Source organism: Sebastes fasciatus, chromosome 4 (genome assembly GCF_043250625.1).
Source record: "Sebastes fasciatus isolate fSebFas1 chromosome 4, fSebFas1.pri, whole genome shotgun sequence".
NCBI lineage: Eukaryota > Metazoa > Chordata > Actinopteri > Perciformes > Sebastidae > Sebastes > Sebastes fasciatus.
The window spans coordinates 21,405,903-21,430,760 of NC_133798.1; the positions used below are offsets into that span (position 1 = coordinate 21,405,903).

The 24,858-nt window shown below is 40.9% G+C and overlaps 1 protein-coding gene and 1 non-coding gene across 6 annotated transcripts; both read left to right on the forward strand.

Annotated features, from left to right (window-relative positions):
- Positions 1-1,745: 1,745 nt before the first annotated feature.
- kif23 (kinesin family member 23) lies at positions 1,746-14,631 on the forward strand. 5 transcript variants are annotated; one of them, XM_074632753.1, is made up of 25 exons: positions 1,746-1,894; positions 2,148-2,211; positions 2,394-2,522; positions 3,708-3,813; positions 3,946-4,082; positions 4,191-4,306; positions 4,389-4,559; positions 4,768-4,812; positions 5,694-5,806; positions 6,050-6,171; positions 6,261-6,363; positions 6,444-6,523; positions 6,601-6,720; positions 6,826-6,979; positions 7,889-8,050; positions 8,165-8,331; positions 8,429-8,602; positions 8,766-9,026; positions 10,106-10,240; positions 10,277-10,549; positions 10,765-10,998; positions 12,184-12,272; positions 12,372-12,441; positions 13,931-14,001; positions 14,083-14,631. In XM_074632753.1, exons 1-25 carry the CDS (start codon positions 1,881-1,883, stop codon positions 14,096-14,098), a joined length of 3,126 nt encoding a protein of 1,041 aa, XP_074488854.1. In that variant the 5' UTR covers positions 1,746-1,880; the 3' UTR covers positions 14,099-14,631. The 5 variants fall into 5 exon arrangements, with proteins under 5 accessions (XP_074488854.1, XP_074488853.1, XP_074488857.1 ...); XM_074632752.1 differs by having other exon boundaries at positions 10,106-10,549; XM_074632756.1 differs by lacking the exons at positions 10,106-10,240; positions 10,277-10,549.
- On the forward strand, positions 5,853-5,949 carry LOC141767157 (Z30 small nucleolar RNA). The gene has a single exon (XR_012593810.1). It is a non-coding gene; the product is annotated as a Z30 small nucleolar RNA (small nucleolar RNA).
- Positions 14,632-24,858: the final 10,227 nt, after the last annotated feature.

The following is a 24,858-nucleotide window of genomic DNA, read 5'->3' on the forward strand; positions in this document are numbered from 1 at the left end:
AAATGAGCATGTTATTGGACCTTTAACTAACACTAAAAACTAGGACCATATAACTCTTTTAAACAATACATCTACTGTATCCATCTATCTATCTAGCTTCTGTATATTTATTTATTCTTTATACCATTAGTGGTCGCTTGTGGTATTTTTTATTTACAATCTGTTTATAACAATGCAATTCATTAAATCTTTAGGCCTCTATACAATATGAGTAGGATGCTGGACGCTATCCTGGATAACCCCTCCCACCCCCTCCATGATGAGCTAGTCAAGATGAGGAGCACCATCAGCCACAGACTCATCCCTCCTCGGCACAACACAAAGCGCCTGGGTCAGTCCTTCATGCTGGTAGCCATCAGGCTCCACAACCAAGGCTGACCCCCAATATAAGAACTTTAAACATGCACTATCTGCAACCATCTCTGACTCTAACCACTGGCGCACTTTACACTTTACTTTACACTATACATCCTATATACCACTTTATAGACTGCACATGTACATACTACATTTATTTATTGCACATACTACATTTATTTATTGACTGACTGTACACACTATGTTCACCCATTCACTCTGTATCTTTTACATCTCTATTATTGTTTTTATAATTTTTGTATACCTTTACCTCTCCTGTGTTTCACTCTGTTTGCTGATGTTGCTGCTTTGACACCTGAATTTCCCTCCGGGGATTAATAAAGGTTCATCTTATCTTATCTTATCTTAATATTAACTTTTTTTTTAATTAAAGGGACTATTTGTAACTTTGTACGCGCATAAATGTAGCGGGTCGTCACACATGCGCGCTCGCATATGCGCGTTCACGTGTAGCCGCTGTACCCTTCCTCCTCTGCCTGCTCGCCTTCACTCAGACAGCTCAGCTCGCTCCACCTCTAGACGTGAACGCGCGTTCACTACACACTGCAGAAGAGTTAGTTAAGCTCTGAGAATATCTAGTGAATGTACAGGGGACGTTTGTGCAGAAATAACTGCTTCAGCTCCTCCAGACCAACAGAGGTTTTCCGTGTCTTGTGAAGTGACGGAGCTCTACAGAGATTTACGTAGTCTTCTTGTTACCGACCGGGTGCCGGTGTCTCCTCAGGCGGAGAGAGCAGGGAGACACGCTGGAGAGCCCCGCTGCCTCAGCCTGCACTTAGGCAGGAAAAGCCAACACTAAGATCAGATCTAAATCATGTTCATGGAGAGACCTTCGTCTGGTCAGCTAACATTACTGCCAAGCAGCTGAAATATAGAGTGATATTGTGGTTTTAGCTGACTTGTGTCGCCTCACTGTTTTGAGTGATGCTCGTTCAGGTATATTGAGAGCGAGCAAGCGCGAGCCCGACGCTGACTTTTGTTGATTTCACGGCCACAGGTGTCGCTGTTAAGAAGCATTTCTGAAAGTTACAAATAGTCCCTTTAACTGGTTAAAACCTAAATATTATACTGTATGTATACATATATGATATATCATCTCTGATATATTAACAAACTAGATTACTTCTAATCTTGCAACAGTTAGATACAACAATCTGAAATAAACCCTCTCAGTCCCTTATTATCTAAAACAAAGATTAATTGTCCTCCTTGTTGCTGTTTATTTTTGTTTGCATGGTTTCTATGCTTTATTGTCTGCAGGTATCAGTTCATCTGATGACTTGTTGCATACTTTACATTCCTGTTGAATCCACACAAGGCCTGGAAGAGAGAAGCGGAAACACGTCATCACGTGTCCTGCCCTCTGATTGGCTGCTGCCGGCTCGGTTTGAAACGCTCCTCTCTGATTTGAGGCGGAGGGAAGTTCAAACTAACTAACCGGAGGATCGGTAACAAAACAACAACCTCAAGAACAAGAGCAGGAAGAAGAGCAAGACGCTACCATGATCAGACAAGTGTAAGTACAGCTTCATATATATATATATATTTAAAAACACCTGCGTTTAAAGTACATTACCTAGGAGTATCACGCTAACGCTACAAGTCGTCTAACAGTTTACCGGCTTCTTAACGGCATCCTAGCGACTAGCTAGCTAGCCTAGCCGCTAGCTGTTAGCCGGGGGGTAATAAGCCGTCTGTCCGGTCCTGCCCGAGGCTCTGCTACCACGCTGACGATGTACTGTTAATAATGAAATGATATTATGTTTCAGGAAGGGTAAAACCCCCCGCAGGCCGCCTAAAAAGCCCTCCAATACCCAGAAAGACCCGGTTGGGGTGAGTCTCACTCAACGTGTAGCGTTCACTAACGTTACTTTTGGGGGATGTGAATGTGTGAATGTGTGAATGTGTTACAGGTTGTAGTTAACGTTAAGCTCAGTTAATTGTTTCCCCCCAAAGACACAATGAACTAAGAGTAGTAAACGAACACACACGTCCTCCTCGTACTTTTTGCTCAGGTGTACTGCCGTGTGCGACCTCTGGGTGTGGAGGACGAGGAGTGCTGCATCGAGGTGATCAGCAGCACCACCATCCAGCTGCACGCCCCTGAAGGCTTCAAAACAAACCGCAATGGAGAGTACAAAGAGGTATTCTTTTTTTTTTTGTTTCCCACCCTTAGTTCTAGTACTTACAAAGTAATAATAGCACAGGTATTTGTCATCCTTTTTACACAATGATCATGTACTGTCTAATTTGATTTAGAGGATACAGCTGGTGATAGTCTGCATTTTGTTATTATAAACAAATCCCACAAAAAGACCAAAAACAACAGGTACTGCATGAGGCGACACATGTCAGCTAAAACCACAATATCACTCTATATTTCACCTGCTTGGCAGTAATGTTAGCTGACCAGACAAAGGTCTCTCCATGAATCAATGCTGATCCTAGTGTTGGCTTTTCCTGCCTCAGCCTCCCGACCGCGGCCGGAGGGAACAGGGGAGACACCGGAGTTTTGGTCGGAGACGATAACGTTTCTCGCTGCGGAGCCCCGTCACTTCACAAGACACGGAAAACCTCTGTTGGTCTGGAGGATCTGCGGCATTTATTTCTGCACAAATGTCCACTGTACATGCACTGTAGTGTGCGCGCATGCACGTGAGGTGGAGCGAGCTGAGTGAAGGCAAGCAGGCAGGCAGAGGAGCAGAGTACAGCAGAGACTCCGGCTCTGGAAACCAAAGCTACGGTCTACCCTGCGTCCTCCGACCGCACTGTTTTGCAAGATGGGCTTCACTAGATATAACTTTGGTGCTTCCGTGTAGTTTGTGTTGGAGTCTGAGTCTGAACAACGTAGACACCAGCGAGCGCGCATGGGACACCGACCCGGATTGATTTATACGTGTAAGAAGTTACAAACGGTCCCTTTAACAAGTATTGTCTGTGTAGACAAAGTCCGATATATTTTAGCGATTATTGTTAAAAAAACTATGGCACATGTGAAATGTTCCTTAATTATGATGAAGAACATTTAACGTGTCAATACCACATAGTAAATAGTCTTTGTCGAAAGTAGAAAACAATGGGCTTGTGGCTGAGTGCCGCAGAACGGCTGGGAAAGTCACGGTATTGAGACAAAATAGCACATTTAGAGATGTTCTGATACCATTTTTTTCCATTTCCAATACTAGTATCGGAACAACTCTAAGCACATTGTTGGTTTTAGTGTTTTTTTATGTCATTTGTTGACAATAGAGAAATATGAGAAAGCCAGCCTTATTCTTTCAATGTAATATATTTCCCCTAAAATATGCCATTATTATGTTTCCTCTCAGACACAGTATTCCTTCAAAAAAGTCTTTGGAGTTTCAATATCTCAGACGGAGCTGTTTGAGCATGTGGCCAAACCTCTTGTCGAAGACCTCATCCATGGAAGAAATGGTAAGAGCACTGGCCAACTCCAGAAAGAAGAAGCCACATTTGTTATTCCAACAATAAGTTTAACTATAGCCAGCTGCCTAATTTGCATACTAAATATCAGTAATTTTGCTGCATTTTCTTGCGTTGTTGCAGGTCTGCTCTTCACGTACGGGGTCACAGGAAGTGGAAAGACGTTCACCATGACTGGCTCTCCAGGCCAGGGTGGACTTCTACCCCGCTCACTTGATATGATCTTCAACAGTATAGGACCCTACCAGGCCAAAAGATATGTAAGAGAGTAAACATTCATTGTTGATAATTTCTTGTACCAACACAATTTAATAATACTTTTTAAAAAGTCTGCACATTTATTTATCTAATTTAATTTCTTTCTTCAGGTTTTCAAGACTGATGACAAAAATGGCATGGAGGTCCAGAATGAAGTCGATGCTTTGTTGGAGCGCCAAAGGCGTGAAAACAACTTGTCTGTTCCCAAAACACCCTCCTCCTCCAGGTAAGTCTGAGTCCTGTTAAACACCAGTGTTCTGCTGCAGTGTAAATGATTTATAACATGTAATACACTACTTTAATTCCAGACAAAAGCTTGATCCTGAAATTGCCGACATGATTAAGTCAGAGGAGGCTTATAAATCTGATGGTGTGGATGAGGACAGCAGCTATACCGTCTTTGTCTCCTACATAGAAATCTACAACAACTACATCTATGACCTCCTGGAGGAGAATCAGGAGGACGCAATCAAACCAAAGTGAGTCCAGGAAATGTAAAGCGAAAGGAACACAATTCAGATTTATAAACATGCATGCATTTAAAGACTGATGAATAGAGAATCGGCATCATGTTTTAACTGTTCAGAGTCAGAGACATTAAGATATTTAAAGTGTAGTAGTTTGTAGAGGTGATTACTTCTTTTGCAAAGTAGCTGGAAGACAATTATTGTATTTTCTTTTTACTAGGTGGAATGGTGGAGGCACACCTGTGCGCCAGAACACTGAGTTCATGTATGTGGCCAGTGAATACTCGTACATCATCAGACTAGTAGCCTGATTAAGATTCTCGTTACACAAAAATCTACAGTCTAGATAGTAAATAGAACCTCGTCAATGCTGGACACATTTTCAAACTTGTTATGGAAACTTCTTGTAGTAAAAAATTCTATCTAGTTGTCACAACAACTAAGAAGTTAGTAGGGCTGGGTTTCAGGACAGATACAAAACAGTACTCCATTTAATTTGATTTATTTATGGATCTACAAATTACACCAATGGAAGGGATACGTACCTCATACAACCCCACTTCAAAACACCCAAACTATCCCTTTAAGTTGGACTGTTGGTCGGAGAAAACAAGCAACTTAAAGATGACACCTATGACTTTGTAATTTTCTGACATTTTATAGATCAAATGATTAAACCACAGAATAATGGCCTATTATTAATACAACAATAGTGAAAATAATCATTAGCTGCAGCCCTGAAGCCAAAAAACAGAAGTTGCTATACAAGGTTACAATTACCATTAATTACAATTTAAATTTTCTTTTAAGTTAAGAAAAGTATTAACCTGAGCAAAATCATTCAATACCAAATGTTGGTACGCTGCTGACTGCCAGCTACACCAGCGAATGTCTCCAGTGTTGATGAGTGTTCATTTAGTCCTACAAAATCATTACATTATCCCCCGCTGCTTGTAGTCTTTGTTATGGCAAAGCTCCTGAATGTCCTTAAACCTGCTGTCTGTTGCTTTGTATGGCGCCTCATGATTGTCACTGATTATTTTTTTCATGGCTGGAATCAAGCAACATTAATATCCCCCTCCATATGTTTGATTCTCCACATCTGTTGCATGAAAAATTAAAAACACTTTTATGTTCTCAATGAAGACCGCCTCAATCCAGAACCCTGAGAGAGGATCAGAACCACAACATGTACGTGTCTGGTTGTATGGAGGTCGAAGTCAAGTCTGCTGAGGAGGCATTTCAAGTATTCTGGAAAGGTAAGTTGTTGCATTTAGAAGTAAAAAAAAAAAAAAGTAAGGAAAACTGCACTGATGATTGTAGATGTGACTGACCTGGCATTGCTGGCCTCCGGGTCGGCTCTGGCCAGGAAATGACCTCAGTTAATCTTCTCTCTGAGCAGGTCATGTAAGAGTTTTGTGCCTAAAATAGTACAAATTGCAGGTTAGGATGCTATCTGTGAATAAACATGGTTGAAAAGTCGCCTATACATGTTGTTCTAGGTCAGAAGAAGAGAAAGACGGCGAACACCTGCCTGAACAGAGAGTCCAGTCGCTCCCACAGTGTGCTCATTGTTAAACTGGCTCAGGCTCCTCTTGATGCAGATGGTGACAACATCCTCCAGGTCAGTTGAAACTGAAACCAAATGTCTGGTCTCGTATTCATATAAGCACCAGTTTTGAAACTGAAGTATTTTTTGATGGTGTTTGTCAGGATAAAAACCAGGTGACTGTTAGTCAGCTGTGCCTGGTGGACTTGGCAGGAAGTGAGCGCACCGGTAGGACGGGGGCAGAAGGCACCCGTATACGTGAAGCAGGTTTGTTACCCAAACATCGAAATTCAGTTTTATTTGAAGCTGAAGTTCATGTGAGATTAAACAACGTTCTTACCTCGCAGGTAACATTAATCAGTCTCTGCTGAATCTGCGGACGTGCATCGAGATACTTCGAGAGAACCAGATGTGTGGCACAAACAGGGTATGAATGGCCACTAAAGCTAAATACTGTCATATTTACTGATGAACCATGTAGGTGATGTAGGTTTTCTCTTACAGATGGTTCCCTACAGAGACTCTAAAGTAACCCATCTGTTCAAGAACTACTTTGACGGAGAGGGAAAAGTCAGAATGGTTGTCTGTGTCAATCCCAAAGTTGACGACTACGAAGAAACCTTGGTAAGTTCACGCTGCACCTTCACTGTGTCCCCTCAAACGCTATTTGAATGAACATGTTAAGTTGCTTTCTGTCTGACACACAAAAAACGCGCTCTATTTGTCCAGCTGGTGATGCGGTTTGCAGAGATGACCCAAGAGGTGGAGGTGGCTCGGCCAGTGGACAGGCCCATCTGTGGCTTCACCCCAGGTCGTCGCCATAGAAACCAGGCCTTTAAGGAGGAACTGTCTCGCAAGCTGGACGAGCGTGGCGGTCCAATAGGTAAGTTATGCAGCGTATAAGCCAAATCTTCAAAATAAGACTGTTTACAGTATTATGACGCTTTACTAACATATGTTGGACCAAATGTAAGATGAGTTGGATTATAGGAGAAATAACCTAAAAAAAATTGCATATAAAATTTACTGTCAATCAATAAAAACAAAAAAATTAAACAAAGTTAGCAGCGATAACTGCTGTATGAGCACAGTGCAGAGCGATTAGCTAGCCAGTGGGGGACACAACAGAGGGACTCACATGCACGGCTATGTAAACAAGGACAGGGTTTCCGCCAGAAAAGTTGTTAGGACCGGCGGGTGGCTTGTCACTATAATGAGAATAGCGTTGGTCTACCTTAAGTGAGTCTGAGCCACTTCTTGTCGCTAACTTTGGGGCTAACCTCCTTCACATTAATCAGCAGGTGGCAAGCAAGACGCAGGAACCTGGCTTGAGGAGTTGTAGCATTTATTCACCCACGGCCTAAACTACACACACACACACTGCACTGCTACGTTCACACCTATACAGTTACTACTGACTTCATACTCACCATCTCTCTCTCTCTCTCTCTCTCGCTCTCTGTCTCTCTCCCCCTGCACACGGACACTTGCTAACGTTAAGCACACAACTCACTGTTATTCTTTAAGAGTTTGCTACTTGTATAACACATTTTTGTTTGAAAACATACATAATCACCGCTGCTTGGGGCCGGCGGGCTTGCAATACACTGGCCGAAACCCTGAATTAACAGAGAAGCTCCGATTACAACATACATCGAGGGAGAGCGACTTCATTCTCTGCTCAGGACGTCATTACTCCACTATGTCTTTACATTGAAAATAGTTGTTCGCTGCTACACTAATGCTCTGAATTTCAAATTTAGCACCTTTTAATTCTCTGCGTTTCCTTTAGACATGCCCTCTGTTATAAACCACCTGGTGCACAGCCTCCCACCTTTACCCTCCTCTGAGCTGACCAACCCCCACGATGACATCACCCTGCCCAGGCTGATCGAAGCTCTGCAGAACAGATACAGGATCAGGCAGATGATGATTGACGAATACAACAACGCAGGTGCCTGCTGACATCCTACCTCAACCCACAACTCGCAGCTTCGACTGTTCAGGTTACTTGAAATATTGCATTTCTTATCTTGGCTCTCATGTTCTCTCCTTCGTGTTATTTTAGCCAACAGGATGAAGTCCATGCTTCAGGAACTGGACAACAACCTAATTTCCAAAGACAATTTCATTCATGAACAAAATGGCAAACTGGTGGATAAGGATAACATCATCCAGAGCAACAGAGCAGAGATCGAACGCTTGGAGAAGAAAACCAGGATGCAAGAACACAAGGTGACAGACAAAAACATTGAAACCTCCCAGAGATTGCTGGATTGTTTGGTAGATATGTTGCTCAGTTTCTTAAACATCCAACATGGTTCTCTTCCAGATTGACATCCTGCAGAAAACGACTAAGATCTACGAGGACGACAAGCGTTCTCTTAAGCACGAACTGGAAACCAGAGAGCAGAGGCTGCAGAGGGAGCAGTGTGACAAGAAACGCATGGAGCAGCGCATGCACGGCGTGGTCACGGACACCCAGCACAAGTGGTCGAAAGAATGTGTGAGTTACTCCTCTTGGAGCAGGCTGATTAATTGGGTAGCCTTCTATGCACTGTAGACTGTTAAAGGAGCACGCCTTGGAATATTTTGTGCGTCAACTTTCCCAATGATCGTTTATACAGTCAGTGGTGTTGAGCTTTAACATTATACCTCTTGCTGTGCAGGACCGACGCGTTAATGCGATGCAGCTGGAGATGCAAAACAAGCTCTGGGTGAAAGACGAGAAGCTGAAGCAGCTCAAGGCCATCGTGACGGAGAGCAAGACACCAGGTCGTCCTGATCATTCAGGTCGTCCTGATCCTCCACCTCGTCAGACGCAGCCTCGTCAGACGCAGCCTCAGTCTCAGCCTCAGCCTCAGCCTCAGCGGCCTTCCAGAGAAGAACGCCTCCCTACAAAGAGATCGGCCTCGCCCTCACCTGTCCCTGTACGTTGTGTTGACGGTGCATATCTGGAGCACCTGCACAGCTCCTGATTAATGTATCTGTCTTTCTCACCGGACTAACATTACTAATCCCAATGTGATGGCAGTTGATGCATTAACATAAGACCCTGTGCATTATAATGTAGTACAGTGCATTAGTCATGCAGCAGTTAACTACTGTGGTGAAACTTAACATTTGATTCTCTGGTAACTTTTAAAGTTGTCTGTAATGTTGAGTTGCATTGGAATAAGGCTGCAACTACAATTAATTTCATTATTGATTAATCTATGGATAATTTTTTCAATTACTCAACTGTTTAGTCTCAGAAACTGGTGAAAAATGTCCATCGCAACTTTCCAAAGTCCGAGGTGTCATCATCAAATGTCTTAAGAGATGAGATGAGAGGCATCAGTAAAAAAACAAACAAGATATAATAAATATGTAAAGATATAATAAGTAAACATTGAAAAACAAAAGATATTCAATTTACAAATGTTTTGAACAAACAATCCTAATATGAAAGAAGCTGAAACCAGCGAATGATTGGAATTAATCTGCAACAACTTTGATTATTTATCAGGCAAAAATGTCCATCAATGAATCGACTGATGTTTCAGCTCTACAATGCAATATATTCAAATGTCTTATTATTTTATAACTACATTTACATACAGTAGGCATACAACTAACGATTATTTTCATCATAGATTGATCTGCAGATTAATTCCTAATTATTTGGTCTACTAAACATCACGTTTGGCATTTCTGCTCGAACAATAACCTAAATAATTGATTATCAAAATAATTTATAAGATAAATTTAGTAGATTTAAATTACAAACCGCCGATCGACTGATTGTTGCAGCTCTAAAAATAGACGGAACTCTTTCACACAGTCTCAACAGAAATGTAACATAATCCTCACGAAGGTCGAATGTGTTTCAAGGCCGTTGTATTAGATTACATTAGACTGTGCAGATCTCTGCTGCCCTGTTCCTCCAGCTACTGTAACATTTCATTCTTCAATTCTGTGATTTCTTTGTACTAACTGTATCTAACCGTGCATGTCTGTCATTGTGCAGTCTGTCCACTTTGCTCCCCAGTGCCCAGTTGATTCTCCCCGTGTCAGCCCAGTTGATCCTCCCCATGTCAGCCCAGTTGATCCTCCCCATGTCAGCCTAGTGCCAGAGCCAGTCAGTGCCACTAGAGTTGAGGAGGTTGAGGAAGATGAGGAAGATGAGGAAGATGAGGAGGTTGAGGAGGTTGAGATGAACCCAAGACCCTGCTGCCCCGTCCCCAGCAGCAGTAGCTCTACGTCTGTGTCTAACTGTGTCTCTTCATGGGAGCAGCAGGCGTCCAAGGACAGCAGGCAGGGTTACTATTCCCCTCGTACGCCCACGAGGACCCAGTCCCCAGCCAGCTCCTCAGCCAGCCGGACCAGGAGGAGAGCTCTGTGTCAGGCAAGAGAGGAAGAAGAGGCCATCTCCCCTATATATGATCTAGACATAATTGAGAGGTGCTACAGGGTCAGTGAGTTAGCTACAGGCAGCATAACGTTTTATAGTGTCTCCTATCAGGCTTTTAAGTGATTTATTTTTTTTAATCAGGCAGAATATTTGAGTCTTTCCCAAATTTAGGTTCTCCGACGGATATCTTTGTCAGGATTTGATGTAATCATTTGCCCGCTTAGTCATATGCATTTTTTATTTCTTCTTTTTCAATATGCTTCTCCGCTCTGTAGACGACGACGCCGGTGCGGCCGCTGCACCGTCGCTCCCGCTCTGCTGGCGGGGAGAAGTGGGTGGACCACAAACCCTCCTCCAGCCTGGACTTGGGTACAGTTTTGCAGCCGGTCATCCCCAATGCCATCCAGGTGTCTACCCCGAGTGAGAAGGCCCTGTCCAAGTGCGACAGATACGTGTTAACGCACCAGGAGGTCGCCTCTGATGGGGAGATTCAGACAAAACTTATTAAGGTAAGTACGCTGCAAATTTAAAAAAAATAATAATAATAATTACCCAGGGAAAGCATTTGATGTTAGGTTCAATGAAATGAAACCAAATAGCAATTAATTCTGATTATCAGTCTTAGGTATCCGCCAACATTTTCAATCACAGCAGAAGCTGCTGTAGCTGGTGCAGTAAATAAATACTATCATGTATGTTTCACACTCATCAAAGGACTATGTTAATTATAAGTCTTTATTTCTGTAACTTCTATATATATATGTGTGTATATATATATATATATATATATATATATGTGTGTGTATATATATATATATATATATATATGTGTGTATATATATATATATATATATATGTATATATATGTATATACATCTATATATATATATATATAGATGTATATAGATGTATAGCTGCATCAATCTCACCCATGCTTGTCGCTGTTTGCTTCTGGTTCTGGGAGAGGAAAATTACAACGTCCCCACTATCTGAGCAGCAAAGTCTGCTGCATATTCTAAAAAACATGTTTAGGGCAGAGTGTCTCGAGTGTCGGCATCATCTCAGTGGGTACACATCAATGATCCTTTTTCAAAATTGGTTATGAATTACTGAAAACATTTCACTTATTTTTTTCTAAAATTGTTTTCGTTACTGATATTTAACCAAGAGACCTTGTACGAGGTTAATGTTCTCACAACGGCAAGTCATGTTCTTTGACATAAATCAGGAACTGCTTGAGAATATCGTCCGAGACAGAGCGGCCTATGAGTGGCTAAAAGCTGCTTTTATTTTGGTTAAAGGGGCACATTTCAGGCCGGATATTAAGTCATAGAGAACCGATACTGATCCTTTGGTTACTGGATTGAAGTAGCGCACCAGATCGATACTGTTGGTGTCAGGTGCCTTTAGGAAAGCAGGATATTTGAGACTGCACAGTGTCTGATCTGTAAATATCTAAAGAAGTGGGCCTTTGGCAAGTTAAACCTTCAAGTCATCTATAAACAGGTCTTTGAAGCATGAGATGCTTTTTCTGTGTCCGTTTTGGTATCTTACATCTTGCATGGAGGGGATGAAACTGGTTAGAGGCAAGAGTGTGACCTGCAATGTAACTTCTGTTTTCTCACTATGTTTTATGTGTAACAACAAACTAGGATGAACTACTAACTTAAATTGGCTATTCCTCATTGTTTCAGGGTGACGTGATTCAGACCAGAGGAGGGGGACAGGCGGTACAGTTCACGGATATCGAGACACTGAAACAGGAGCTCACCACAGTCCCAAGGTAGCAGCCGACAGCCAGTAATGAGCTGCAGATTTAGTTGCCGGGTGTTATAATGATGTTCCAACATATTTTCTTTTGTCTCTACATTTGTGTCTGAAGGCGCAAAAGAAGATCTGCAGAAGGCACCCCTGCCAACGGAGATGGAGCTTGGACTGATGTGGCGTCGAGGGTAGGATAATAATATTGATTAGGCTCCAATAAACTAACGTATGTGTGTCTTGGTTTAGAAAGCAGACGGATCATGAAATGAACTTGACTTTACATGTGTGTAGAAGCTAGGTGGCCAGTCTAAAACTAGGGCTGCACAATTAATCGAAATCGCATTATGGCCTACTGTAATTTTCAGAATGAGGAGGAACCCACAATATTTGTTAAAAGGTGAAATGTGTGTCAAAATACCATTTTTAAATTAAAATATTGTGCTGCAGAGATGTTCTGACCTACACATCATCTTCTACAGACTTAAGAAAACATCGTTGTTTGGTAGAGATCCCCGCAAAAATCACAACATAATCATTTGTTTTTCACTGAAAATGAGAATAATGTTATTATTATTATGTTATAATGTTAATTATCACACCTTCTAATATTGCAAATCATATCGCATTTGCAATGTCAAAAATAATCGCAATTTGATATTTTTTCAAAGTTCTTGCAGCCCAATCTAAAACACATCCAAACATATGTGTCTCATTCTTTTAGTTAGAAAATGTTATGATCGGAGAGAATTTCATAATACTTAAAGGCTACGAACAATTATTTTTACTATTGAATTTCTCCATTAATCAATGAACATGTATATAAAATAAAATGTTATATCATCAAATTAGTTGTTACGACTCACCAACAATCCTAAACCCAAAAGCTATTCATATTACAATGCTAATAAATCACACATGATAAAGAAAAGTAGTAAAAATTAAACAATTAATGATCAAAATTGTCGCTGGATAATTTTGTGTCAAATGACTAATCACTCAACTCTAAATACAATGCAGCCCGATACAACACCCTCTAACTCCAGGCTCAACAGTTACACTAAAGTTAAATCAATACATCTCTGACACAGAACTGAACATCAGCTTCATAAGATAAGGTTCATTGTAGAGCTGCAACGATTAATCAAATAGTTGTAAACTAATTCATTAATCACCAACTATTTTGATAATCGGTTTGAGTCATTTTTCCTGCTTCTTAAATGTGAATATTTTCTGGTTTCTTTACTCCTCTATGAGAGTAAACTGAATATCTTTGAGTTGTGGACAAAACAAGACATTTGAGGACGTCATCTTGGGCTTTAAGAAACACTGATCAACATTTTCTGATATTTTATAGACCAAACAATTAATCGATTAATTGAGAAAACAATCAACAGATTAATCGTTAGTTGCAGCCGTAGTTTATTGCAGGGCCCTTGTTTTGGGTTACAGTAGAGATGTACCCAATTAACTAGTAATATATCATATCTTCTGTGCATGGTGTTATTCATATTTTTGTACATAATCCCCCCCCGAGTCAGCTCATGTAGCCCTCTTAACATTACACAACCACTGCAGGCATAGACAAACATTTAACAAAGAAGCAACAAAGTGTTTATCATCAGATTAATGTAAACACTTCAGAGTAGATTTGGGTCCTAAGTTGTGTTTTGTTTTCAGTGTTCTGTGGCTGTGGAGATGAGGGCCGGATCAAACATGGGTCCTGGCTTTGAGCATCATGGGATCACCAAGTAAGCCGTCTTTAGATCACATCTGAGAATACCGTTTCCTCTGCAGTACAGTGCTTGATTTAACTTTCTTCTCTTTTACAGGCGCAGAAAACCCTAAAAGCGCCCGACGGCTGCTCCAAGCGATCACTCCCCTCTGCCCTCACCTGGCTGTTGTGCAATAGTCTCTGAACCTTTTTATATTTAGCTCTAGTGATGATATTTAAACATTTTCCACGCTTTTATATATGCAAAAGTGTATATACATGGGTCACCAAAGCTGTTTTGTAAAAATATTTTATATGTTGTATTTGAACCGATAGAAAAACGAGTGTGATGTGATTCAGTAAAGGATGGTGGCGAATATTTAGTTACTGTGGCGCTGCTCTTGTTTGCACATTTGTGTGTAACACACCGGTAGTCACATTTGATACTTGGCACATGAGGGAGGAGTCATTGTGAAACTGTCACAGTATTGATTTTTGTCCACTACGTATGTTTTCTGTCTCTTGATTGTTGAATTATATTGAGCAAAGTAGAGTTTGAATAATCCAGTTCTTTTTGATATTTCTTTCTTCATATTTTTTGCTTCTGTCACTGATGAAACTCTCCTGCCTTCACTGCACTCAGGAATAAAATTCCTTTGAAGCACCAGTTTTGAATTTTCAATTTGTTTTTATTTTAGTTTTAGTTAGTTTTCAGTGAGTTTGCTAGTTTTGGTTTAGTTTAATTTTTTTCCGAAGGATTTAATTTTAGTGTGTTTTTGTTAGGGCCAGCTATGATGTCTCAGAAGTATGTATCTATATACATACCAAATAACTGGTTGGAGAAATGTGTAGGAATGGCCGGATGTTTCTTCAAGCTACTTTAGTGAGGCAATAGCGGCATCTCCTGGAAGGTCAAGTCCGTTCAATTTCTGTGGTTCAATGTCACGAGAGATGACGTTAATTCATGCCGTCTCTTGTTCGGTAGTGAGATATTAGAGCTAAAAAAAAATAGAAATTTATTTTATTTTTATTGGCTTTTATACCCAGTCAATATAGTTTTAGTTTTTCTTAAAATATATAGTTTCAGATTGCTAAAAATATTTCTCACTGCTTATTTTCATTTTAGTTTCAGTTGTAGTTTAGTATATGCAAGTAAATTGAATACAATACACATTTGACAGTACATTGTATAATGCTCCAAGCCAGAGGTTCCCAACCTGGGGTCTGGGCCCCCCTAAGTTGAGCGCCAAAGATCACACAGGGTGCGCCAGAATTTAGATTTGCACATGTACTGTATAAAGAAAAATCCTAATAACAGACTTCCTGGATAATTTATACAAAATTCTCTAAATAAAACTATTTAAAAATATATATTTTTTTGCTACTTAATAGGCCACATTCTGTTCAAACCTGGTATTTGTGCACAGTTGCAGATAGAGATCAAGACAGAATAATATCAGTATTATACTGTTAGTAGAATTAGATCAGTCGCGGCTGCGTTGGATTGTTTCTGACTTGTGTGATCTAAACATTTCCAATAACTGTGTTGTAAAGTCCAAAAGTCAAAATTTATTGGAAAAAGATAGATGTAATTAATTCACAACGTTCTTATCTAATGAAGTGTTTCCACTGCTCCAAACAACTAGTACCAGGATAATGTGTGACCACTAGATGGAAGCACAGGACAGCAGTACATTACAGATGTTGAACACAGAGGTTCAGCTGCACTGCAGGATACATAAGAGGCTCATGATGCCTGACCGCATCATACTCATACTGCACTATTCTGTCAGCATGTTAACAATATGACAAGAAATGCTAACTTTATAGATGTTACTAAAGAGAAGCACAGAGTTTAAATGTCTGTGATAAATTCTAGCATTTTTGCAGTTATGAGGAGCTATTTAGTGCTGCTTTAAAACAGATTATCAATCAGCAAAGCTGTTGATGGGCCACTAAGGAGAGACTGCCCGTTTACTTCAAAACGGTGCTTGAAAAAGAGATTTAACGTCCCGTTGACGCTCTGGGCGATCCGGTGCCGAGAGTTTAGCAATATTCTCTGTCATATAAACAAAGTCTGCTTTCAATTACTTTGCAGAAATTGCTTTCCTGTGCTCATGCTTGATTAGATATGCATTACGTTAAACAAGACACCTTGTATATAAATCCACATTAAATTAGTCTGCTTGGCTGCCTTCAGGTAAAGTCAGCTGGGTATTAAATATTAAAAAGTCTGAGTATGTCCTGGCCTTCACTGTTGTGTGCTTTGTTCTCGACTCAAGTTTGGTGGCTTAGTCATAACCTACAAGCTTTTTTCTTTTCTTTTTTTACTGTTTACAAATAAAGGGACTAGTTTCAATATTGGTATTAGCGGGAAAAGTATTAAGATCCTCTTTTTAAGGCAAGACACCCCAGGAAAAACATAATTTTTCATGTACTGATCATTTTTGCTTCTGTAAGAAAACATCCAAAATACACATTTAGGAGTTTATTTTTACTACTTTGTCTATTTCCACCTGTACATTTCTCCTAAATTCACCAAATGTTATTCATTTGCACATTTAAACATACAATTTAAAACAACTTGTAATACAAAAAATAATTACTTTCCACCAATGTATTTGTATTTTTGCTATGACAAAAAGTTAAGCAGTAAATTATTGACTGAAAAACAATCTAGGATGTATTTCAAACCGCAACAAAAACAGCAAAATGCAGCAAAACTCCAGTGTACTAAACCGCCATCGTCCAGTTTCACCATCTCTTATCAGCTGAGCATCGGCAGTGTAATGACCAGCCGAAGCTGGAGGTACAGTCATCCAGGCTTTGAGTAGACAGTTGAAACCTCATCTACTACTAGTCTGGCTGGGTTTCAATTGGAAATCACTGGAGAGTGACTAACATGGAGCCTCTTGGAGAGGGTCAAGAGCCCAGAGCAACCAGTGGCCATTAAATTCACTCCTATGAGATATTGAGTGCTCTGCTTTTTGACCAGGCTCTGGTCGGCGTGCTGCACCACACTATTATCCCCAGCTCCTCACTGCGAGCCCTCCACAACCAAGTGGTGCGGTATTATAAAGATGTTATTATGAAACTCCTGTTGAGTCTCCTGATCAACATCACCAGTTTCAAAAGAGACACTTGAGGAAAATAAATGAAAACTGCACACAAAGGCCTCCAATAAGCATAAACCAAGTCTTACAGACAACACCGTTCATCCGACTGTACGGTAAGAATACATCATTCTGCAGCTCCAGGCTCATGATTACGCATTATACTCATCAATGTTATTAAACTTGCTGGAGGGGATTCTGATGTTCTACTTGAATACACACAGTCAATTAGACCATCGCAGATTTTAAAAGAGCAAGCCTAATTGCAATGTTTTATTGACTCTTTGCTTGAATGGCTCTGATAAAGAGGTCTTAAGCTGCCTTTTGGTGCCGGCAGGATGAAATCATTTTCACGCCAATCTATGATGCTGATGAGGGCCATTCATTATTCAGAGATTCAAAATAACACTGCCCATTATTTTACCTGTCATTGAATCATTTCCTCAAACCGTATCTGATTAAAAATATATTTTTTTACTTTCATAACATGTTATTTTACTCACTGATTGCTCGAAAGCTTTCTGTTTTGTATAATATATACTAATGGTGGGGTAAAAATATTTACAGCTAATGGTGGTAATATTTTGTGTAGCAATATTGTATCAATACCAGGGCTGTCAATCAATTAAAATATTTAATCGTGATTAATCACACATTTTTTGTCTGTTCAAAATGTACCTTAAAGGGAGATTTGCAAGTATTTTATACTCTTATCAACATGGGAGTGGACAAATATGCTGCTTTATGCAAATGTATGTATATATTTATTATTGGAAATCAATTAATAACACAAAATAATGTCAAATATTGTCCAGAAACCCTCACAGGTACTGCATTTAGCATAAAAAATATGCTCAAATCTTAATATGGCAAACTGCAGCCCAACAGACAACAACAGCTGTCAGTGTGTCACTGTGCTGACTTGACTATGACTTGCCTCAAACTGTATGTGATTATCATAAAGTGGGCATGTCTGATGATTCATGCATGATTCATTAAAGTTTTCTAGTTTCATAACAGTATCTTCACTCTAGCTTTAAAGTGGCAGTAGGCAGTATATATATGGCAAAATTCCCTAATAACTTTTCAGCATATTGTAATTCAAGTGTTCTGAGAGATAACTAGACTTCTGCTCCTCCTCATTGCTCTGTTTTCAGGCTTTGAAATCTAGCCTGTGACGGGAGGCTTTGACCAATCAAAGGTCATTTCATTGAGAGAGCGTTCCAATTGGCTGTGCTCCATTGATGTGACCAGAACTTGGCGTTCCTTCAACAGATTTCACAATTGCGGCGGCGTCACAAACTTTCTAATTTTACAGCTAAACCGTGCACTACAGGATGATTCTGAAAACATTTGAGGCGAGAAATAGGCATTAACGTAACATAATATTGATTTATATTTGATCAGCGCTGCCTAGTTTGACCGTTTGGTCGAAGTTCACGAGTGATTATCAAATCAGCTCTGACTGCTTGTTTTCCTCCGGCATGTGAAATCTTGCAGATGATGTTAGGAGCACCGGAGGACACAGAGGCACATGATTTTTTCAGGTTACCTGTTTCATGTACTACTGTCACGATATAGTGACCGTTTTATAAAAATAACTTTTTTTAATTATATTTGTTCCAATCTCGCCTAATTCAGCTTTAAAACTGAACCTACTACAAACTAAAAATCGCAAGTTGCGTTAATGCATTAAAGAAACTAGTGGCTTTAACAGATTTGCTTTAACATGTTATCGGGTCAACTTTGACAGCCCTAATCAATACACAGAGTATCAATCAAGTATCAATCTATTATTATATAAACTATTAATATTGCAAATACAAATTAAACTTTTTGGTAACAATTGCTTTTTCAGTCCACTAGATGTTGCAGAGTTTTGTTTTCTGGTGCGGTCATGGGTAAAGTCAGCGGGATTGGGAGGAAGTTAGTCAAAACAAAAATGGAAACATCGGAGAGATGAAATCAGAAATCAGAAATGTGCCGTCTGCGTTTAAATCAAACGTCTGGACTTATTTGGGAGTTCTTAACAAGGTAGGGAAGAAGGACATGGATATGACGAATGCAATTTGCAAGGAGTGTCGTATGAAAATAAAATACTCTGGGAATACTACGAACATGAGGGATAACCCCACACGCCACCATCCGGATAGCGTTACCCGTTGACAGCCAAGCCATCGTTACATCAGCCAACACTGAACACACTTATCTTGGCAAAGCTACCTTCCAATTCTGAGCAGGTTAATAAAATAACACAATCCATCACGTACATAATGTACAAAGACCTGCGTCCATACAATGTTGTGGAAAATGAAGGCTTTTGTTACATAAACCGCAATATATCTTGTCACAATACTCAGCATATCACAAAATGTTTAAAATCGCAATAAGATCATATCGTGACTAAAGTATCACGATAATATTGTGTTGTAGGGCCTCTGGTGATTCCCACCTCCAACTTAAACCTGCAGTAACCTTTTTTTTTGGCTACTTTGGGGCAAAACCAGCTGTAAACACAACAGTGACACAGTGTCACCTTTGGTGTTAATTTGGCAAACTTGTTAGCAAACACACTGAGCACACGAGCATTCATTTGGAGTCATGTTTGTGTCCACCTCTTGAATGTTAGTTCAATATTCCACACTTACTCCTGAGGGAAATATCTGTCTCTTTAGCTGTTAAATGCTCCACTATGTTCACCAGTTAGTCGTTAGCTTTGTCTGTCTGCTGTTTGGTGTTGAGGAGGTAGTGTACAGCGCGTACACAAGATTTATCCATTGAAAACAGCTGCCTGCTGCAGCTAAAAACAACGCTATGAGAGCGGTGAGAGTGAACTAAAACAGTAAAGTTGTGAGCCCAAAAAATCAAAACAGTGAGCTGAAAGACATTTTAAAGGTGCAGTGTGTCGGATCTGGCGGCACCTAGCGGCGAGGTTGCAGATTGCAACCAACTAAAACTTCTTCCAAGCGTGTAGGAGAACTAAGCGTGAAAAAAAACATGTGAAAACACGAATGACCAGTGTTTGGTTTGTAGGGTGATTATACACTAAAGAAAACCTACTTATTAATATCATATTCCATTTCTGCCAATAGATCCCCTATTTGTTACACACTGTTCCTTTAAAGCTCTGCAGGGCTGTAGGTTCGTCACTATGAGTGACCCGTTTCACATTACACACAGTCATTTGATCTATTATTAATATAAAAATATTGATTGTAGCAGCTTTAAAGTAGCTGTTTTGTTTTGGTATATTTGACTTGAGCAGCAGGTTCATGACCTCTTTCCGCTCCCATGATTAACACGCTGTACTGAATCAGGCTGTGAAAAGCGGGCATGAGTTTAAATAGGTGTGATGAAAGTGTAACCCTATCCAGTAGCACTCTAAACTTGGCTGTACGAAGCATCCGAGGTATGACGGCGGTTTCAGTTGCTTCCAAAGCGGTATCATAACAACTGAATGGTTGCTGATTTGAAGGGCATGTCGAAGCAAGTACCTAAATCACAGCCACAGCTGTCCTTTAAACCAGAACCCATTACAAGGTTTTCTGCTTTCTTTTAGTGGCGAGGATAACAATTCCCTGACAATGAAAACCAATTAGTGGGAAACACAAGTAAATACTGCATGAGAGCAGAGCTTTGCAGACCAAAGCTGTGAGCTGGGTCTGAACACTATGTCTTCATATGTCAAGGCCGTGGGTGCCTGCCAGCTAAACGTGTCGGGCCAGAAAGATATGCGAATGCAGATGAGTGTTGACAGCCAGTCAATTGTCATTCAGCCCATCTCCTAGCCTCTCGGGACTCATCTGGCTTTTTTTTTTTTCCTCGCCGGGCTCCTCTTCACTGCTCGCTCACCTCACGCTCCTCTGCCTTAATGCATACTAAAACGCACAGTGGAGGCATGAGGCGCCGTGTTCAGTGTTAATAAGAGGTAAAAGCTCCCACGCTCTCTTTTCTGCTGGTGCGGCTGTGACGAGCAGATGGGTCAAAGAGTCACAAACTCACAGAGACTCCCGGAGGTAAAGTTTGGTTTTTCAGCTGTTTAGAAGCACATTGGATGAGAATTGCTCTGACCCTTAAGCGCATGTGGCTAGTGGTTCAGAACACCTCGTCCCATCTGCTGCCTCCTCCTGCTCCGCTTTTTAGTCTGATATGTCACTGAGCTGCTCTACTCACTCTGTGAGGCCAACATGTTCTCATCCCAACTCGTCACATACTGGTGCTATGTCAGGACCCCTTGGCATCACTTTCTAACGCACTGGGTGGCCCAGTGCTTCAAACTCTGATGCTCCACTACGGTCGCAGTAAACACGTGGATAGCATTGTGAATTCAAACAAATGAGGCAACAAGACCACTTGCTGCACCCAATTTGACTGTTATCAGGTCATTAAATAGGTGTTACCGGTCTCTATAAGCACCACAGATGTGGGTTATTAGGGGCCTACTGTTCCTTCTACGTTGTAAAAGTGAAAGCAAATACCAACATGTTCTAACATGTAAAACTGAATGAAATATTACATTTTGAACTCAAACAAAAAAGCTACAAACAAAACTATTTTAGATATATTTTATCTACAAAAGCTGCAGAAAAGGTTTGGGAACCACTATCCTAAGGAGTTTCATGCTGTCTATACTACAGCGCCTCACTTCCGCCTCTGCTCCTGTCATTATTACTACGGTCGCTAGAGGTCGCTGTTGTGTTCTTTTATACCTTCTTTCAGTGATCTACCATATGGATAGATGATAAAACCTACTATTGGGTGTAGTAGGCCCCTATTGACCCACATCTATGGTGCTTAAAGCGACCGCCGGCTCTCTGAAGCTCTGTGCCCCACTGCTACCTGGCAAAGGCAGTGGAGGTCCCTGGGGACCGCCGGTACAATAACCTTTCATTTGGTGTTAATAAAATGTACCCAAATTCACAAATATGTAGGATATTACTACCGACATTCATGTAATATTACGTCGCAACGTCTGCTGTATTAGCCGTGTGTTAAGTACGTGTTTATTTGCATACAGAGCTGGGGAGTGAGATCCAATCATAAGTGGTCACTCAGGACACATGTGGAGACGCATTCTAATGCCAGGTGTGAACAGACGTACTTAAGCTACTCTTAGTGTCAACTTGTGACCCGATCCCTCAGGACAATGTTAATGCCAGGTCTGAACAGGGCCAAAGACAAACAAGATGTTGTTTTTCTTCACATGGGACATGAACAGCGGTCTCCTGGGTGAAAGCCTTGTATTTGTTGGACCCTCCCACCCACCCTGTGTGTGTTTTTACGCTCTTTAAACTAAGTCACCACACTCCCCGACCACTTTCTCTGCGTCGCTATCACAAGACGAGGAGCATGACAAAGTGTCGGGTGAGACAGTTAATCTCGCCGATCTGATTTCTTACTTTATGACTTTTTTCCAAAGATGACTTAAACAGATGTCGAGTCTGTCAGTGTCGTTTTTATTTCCTGACGTTATCACTTCGAGTTCAACTTGTAATGAAGAAAGCATTTGTCCTCACGCTTGTTGTTGTGGTTACGCAGCAACACTGGGAGAGTTGACCTCTGACAAATGTAATTCAAGACATGACTGATTTCTTATTGAAAATATTGGAAGTCATTGTTGTGTAGGCTCATTATAGCCAAATTGGGCTGAATAGTGTTTTTTCCTCCCTGTCTTTGTTCTTGGCAGCGGACTAAGTGCTTGCAGCTGTCAGTTGAGTGTATTCTCCTTGCCCAGTATATGTGGATATGTGGCTTGGCTGCACTTTTAGCTGGCTCTGTCCTCACTGTGGTGACAGTATGCCATGACTGATTTCCGTTGACTCACTTTCATTGTAACCACAATGTGTCCCTCACAGAGAAATCCGACTGCTTTTTTACAAGTGGTTGATCTCATCTAGTTAACGCTGCGGCGTAACCGGGTCTTGCGTGCAGTTGGCTGATTATTTAAGCAGCGCTCCAAGCTTTTTGCTGATGAAATGAAAGGAGAGGAGATGCCAGAAATGATTGCACTGACAATGGCACAATGCAGGATGATGTATGATGACTAAATGGTATTTGGGATGTGGTGGAGATTGACTCAACTTTCTCACATCACATGAAGCTTCGAGTACAAAGCATAAATGAGTGTTAAAAACACCTCTTATTAACCCGCTAAACTGATATCTGTGAGTTTGTCACAGTGAGAAGGAGAATGGTATTTCAAACCTTTGTCCTGCCAATGCAAATTACTCACACTGGAACCAGCTTATCTGTGAACAATCTTAGGTGGCATTAGGAAGAGGGTGAAATAACACCACATGATTTTTCATATCTGCATAAAGCTCAGTCAGGTCCCTACTCGCAAAAAAATCCCACGCAGAAGCAAACACAAAAGCTTCTTTGAACACACACATCAGCTGTTTATCTTAAAATAGTCCGCCACACTGCTGCTCTTGTCCAGCACCTTGCACTTTGCACTCGGCAATTACGCACGGCGCATTAAGGAGTTGTTATTTTAATTCATTAGATATGGCTAAGTTGCAAAGTTCATTCATTCTAATAAAGCAGCAGCTTTTATCACACAGGGCCAGGTATGAGTATAAAGGCTGAGATTACAGCATCCATGTGCACAAATGAGATTAGAGCGCTGGCTGCGACTGCTGTTGACAAGGTGAACGGGACAGTTGTTCCAAAAAAGCAAAAACACTGCATGACTGTGAGTTCATATAATTCACAGAGCATGCTATTTCCATGGTGCGTTTATCCGCGTGATTAATGGCCGCTCCCAGTTTTGCATTTGAACATTACCTGAGGAACACATCTGCACAGGCCTTACTGGATACTAATGATCCAGCGCACGCCTAATAAACTGAAGTGAGGATCCAAATGAGGCTCAACCTGCCTGCGAGGCTAGCTTAAGCAAACACCAGGACAGCTGGCAGAGAAATCATCGTGACTAATGGTCTCAGTGTGAGACAGGAGCAGGGCTGTGGGTGGTTGTTTTACCGCGCTAAGAAGAACAGACTTTGTTTGTCTTTCTATAGCATTACAGCGTGACTGTGTGATTCTGGAAGTGTTGGCTTTGTTTATGTTTGCTTTTCTTGCCACTGTAGCGCGACACCAGGAACTATGAGAAAGTGTTGTTCATGTTTCCCTCCGGAGAATGAGGTGACCTTACAAAATGGGAATGAAGAAAGAAAGAAAGAAAGAAAGAAAGAAAACTATTCTCTTCGATCGGAAATCCAGACACCTATTCTCTATAGAACAATGGTTGAACCTCCTCTCAGAACATATATCACTAGAGCAAGTCTCTGCCAAACAAAATAACCAAATCACGGAATAAAATAAATGTTCTCATATCTGATCCTGCCTTTTAATCTGCTGGTGAGCTAAATGCCACCCCGTCACCGCTCTCATCTTCATATTACAATCCCACCCTTTACCTATACCCCATCTTACACAGTTAAAAAAGGGCTTTATTTTTTATGTCTTTGTTCTATGTCTGTCAGCTCGTTGTTTTCTGTCATTGTTGATATTTGTCTGTTTTAGAGCTGTCAAAGTTAATGCGTTGACGCAAAATCATTTTAACGCCACTGATTTCTTTTACACAATCGATCTTTCGGAGGTTGTCGCAGGCTCAGTTTTAAAGCTAGAGTGAAGATACTGGAATCATACGAAATAAGAAAAACTTAAGGGATCCATTGGTACCAACCGTGTCATACTAGCTTGTCGCGAAGGACAAACTTGTGCTAAATTTTGGCGAGGGAAAACTGCCATGGCCACTTTCAAAAGGAGTCCCTTGA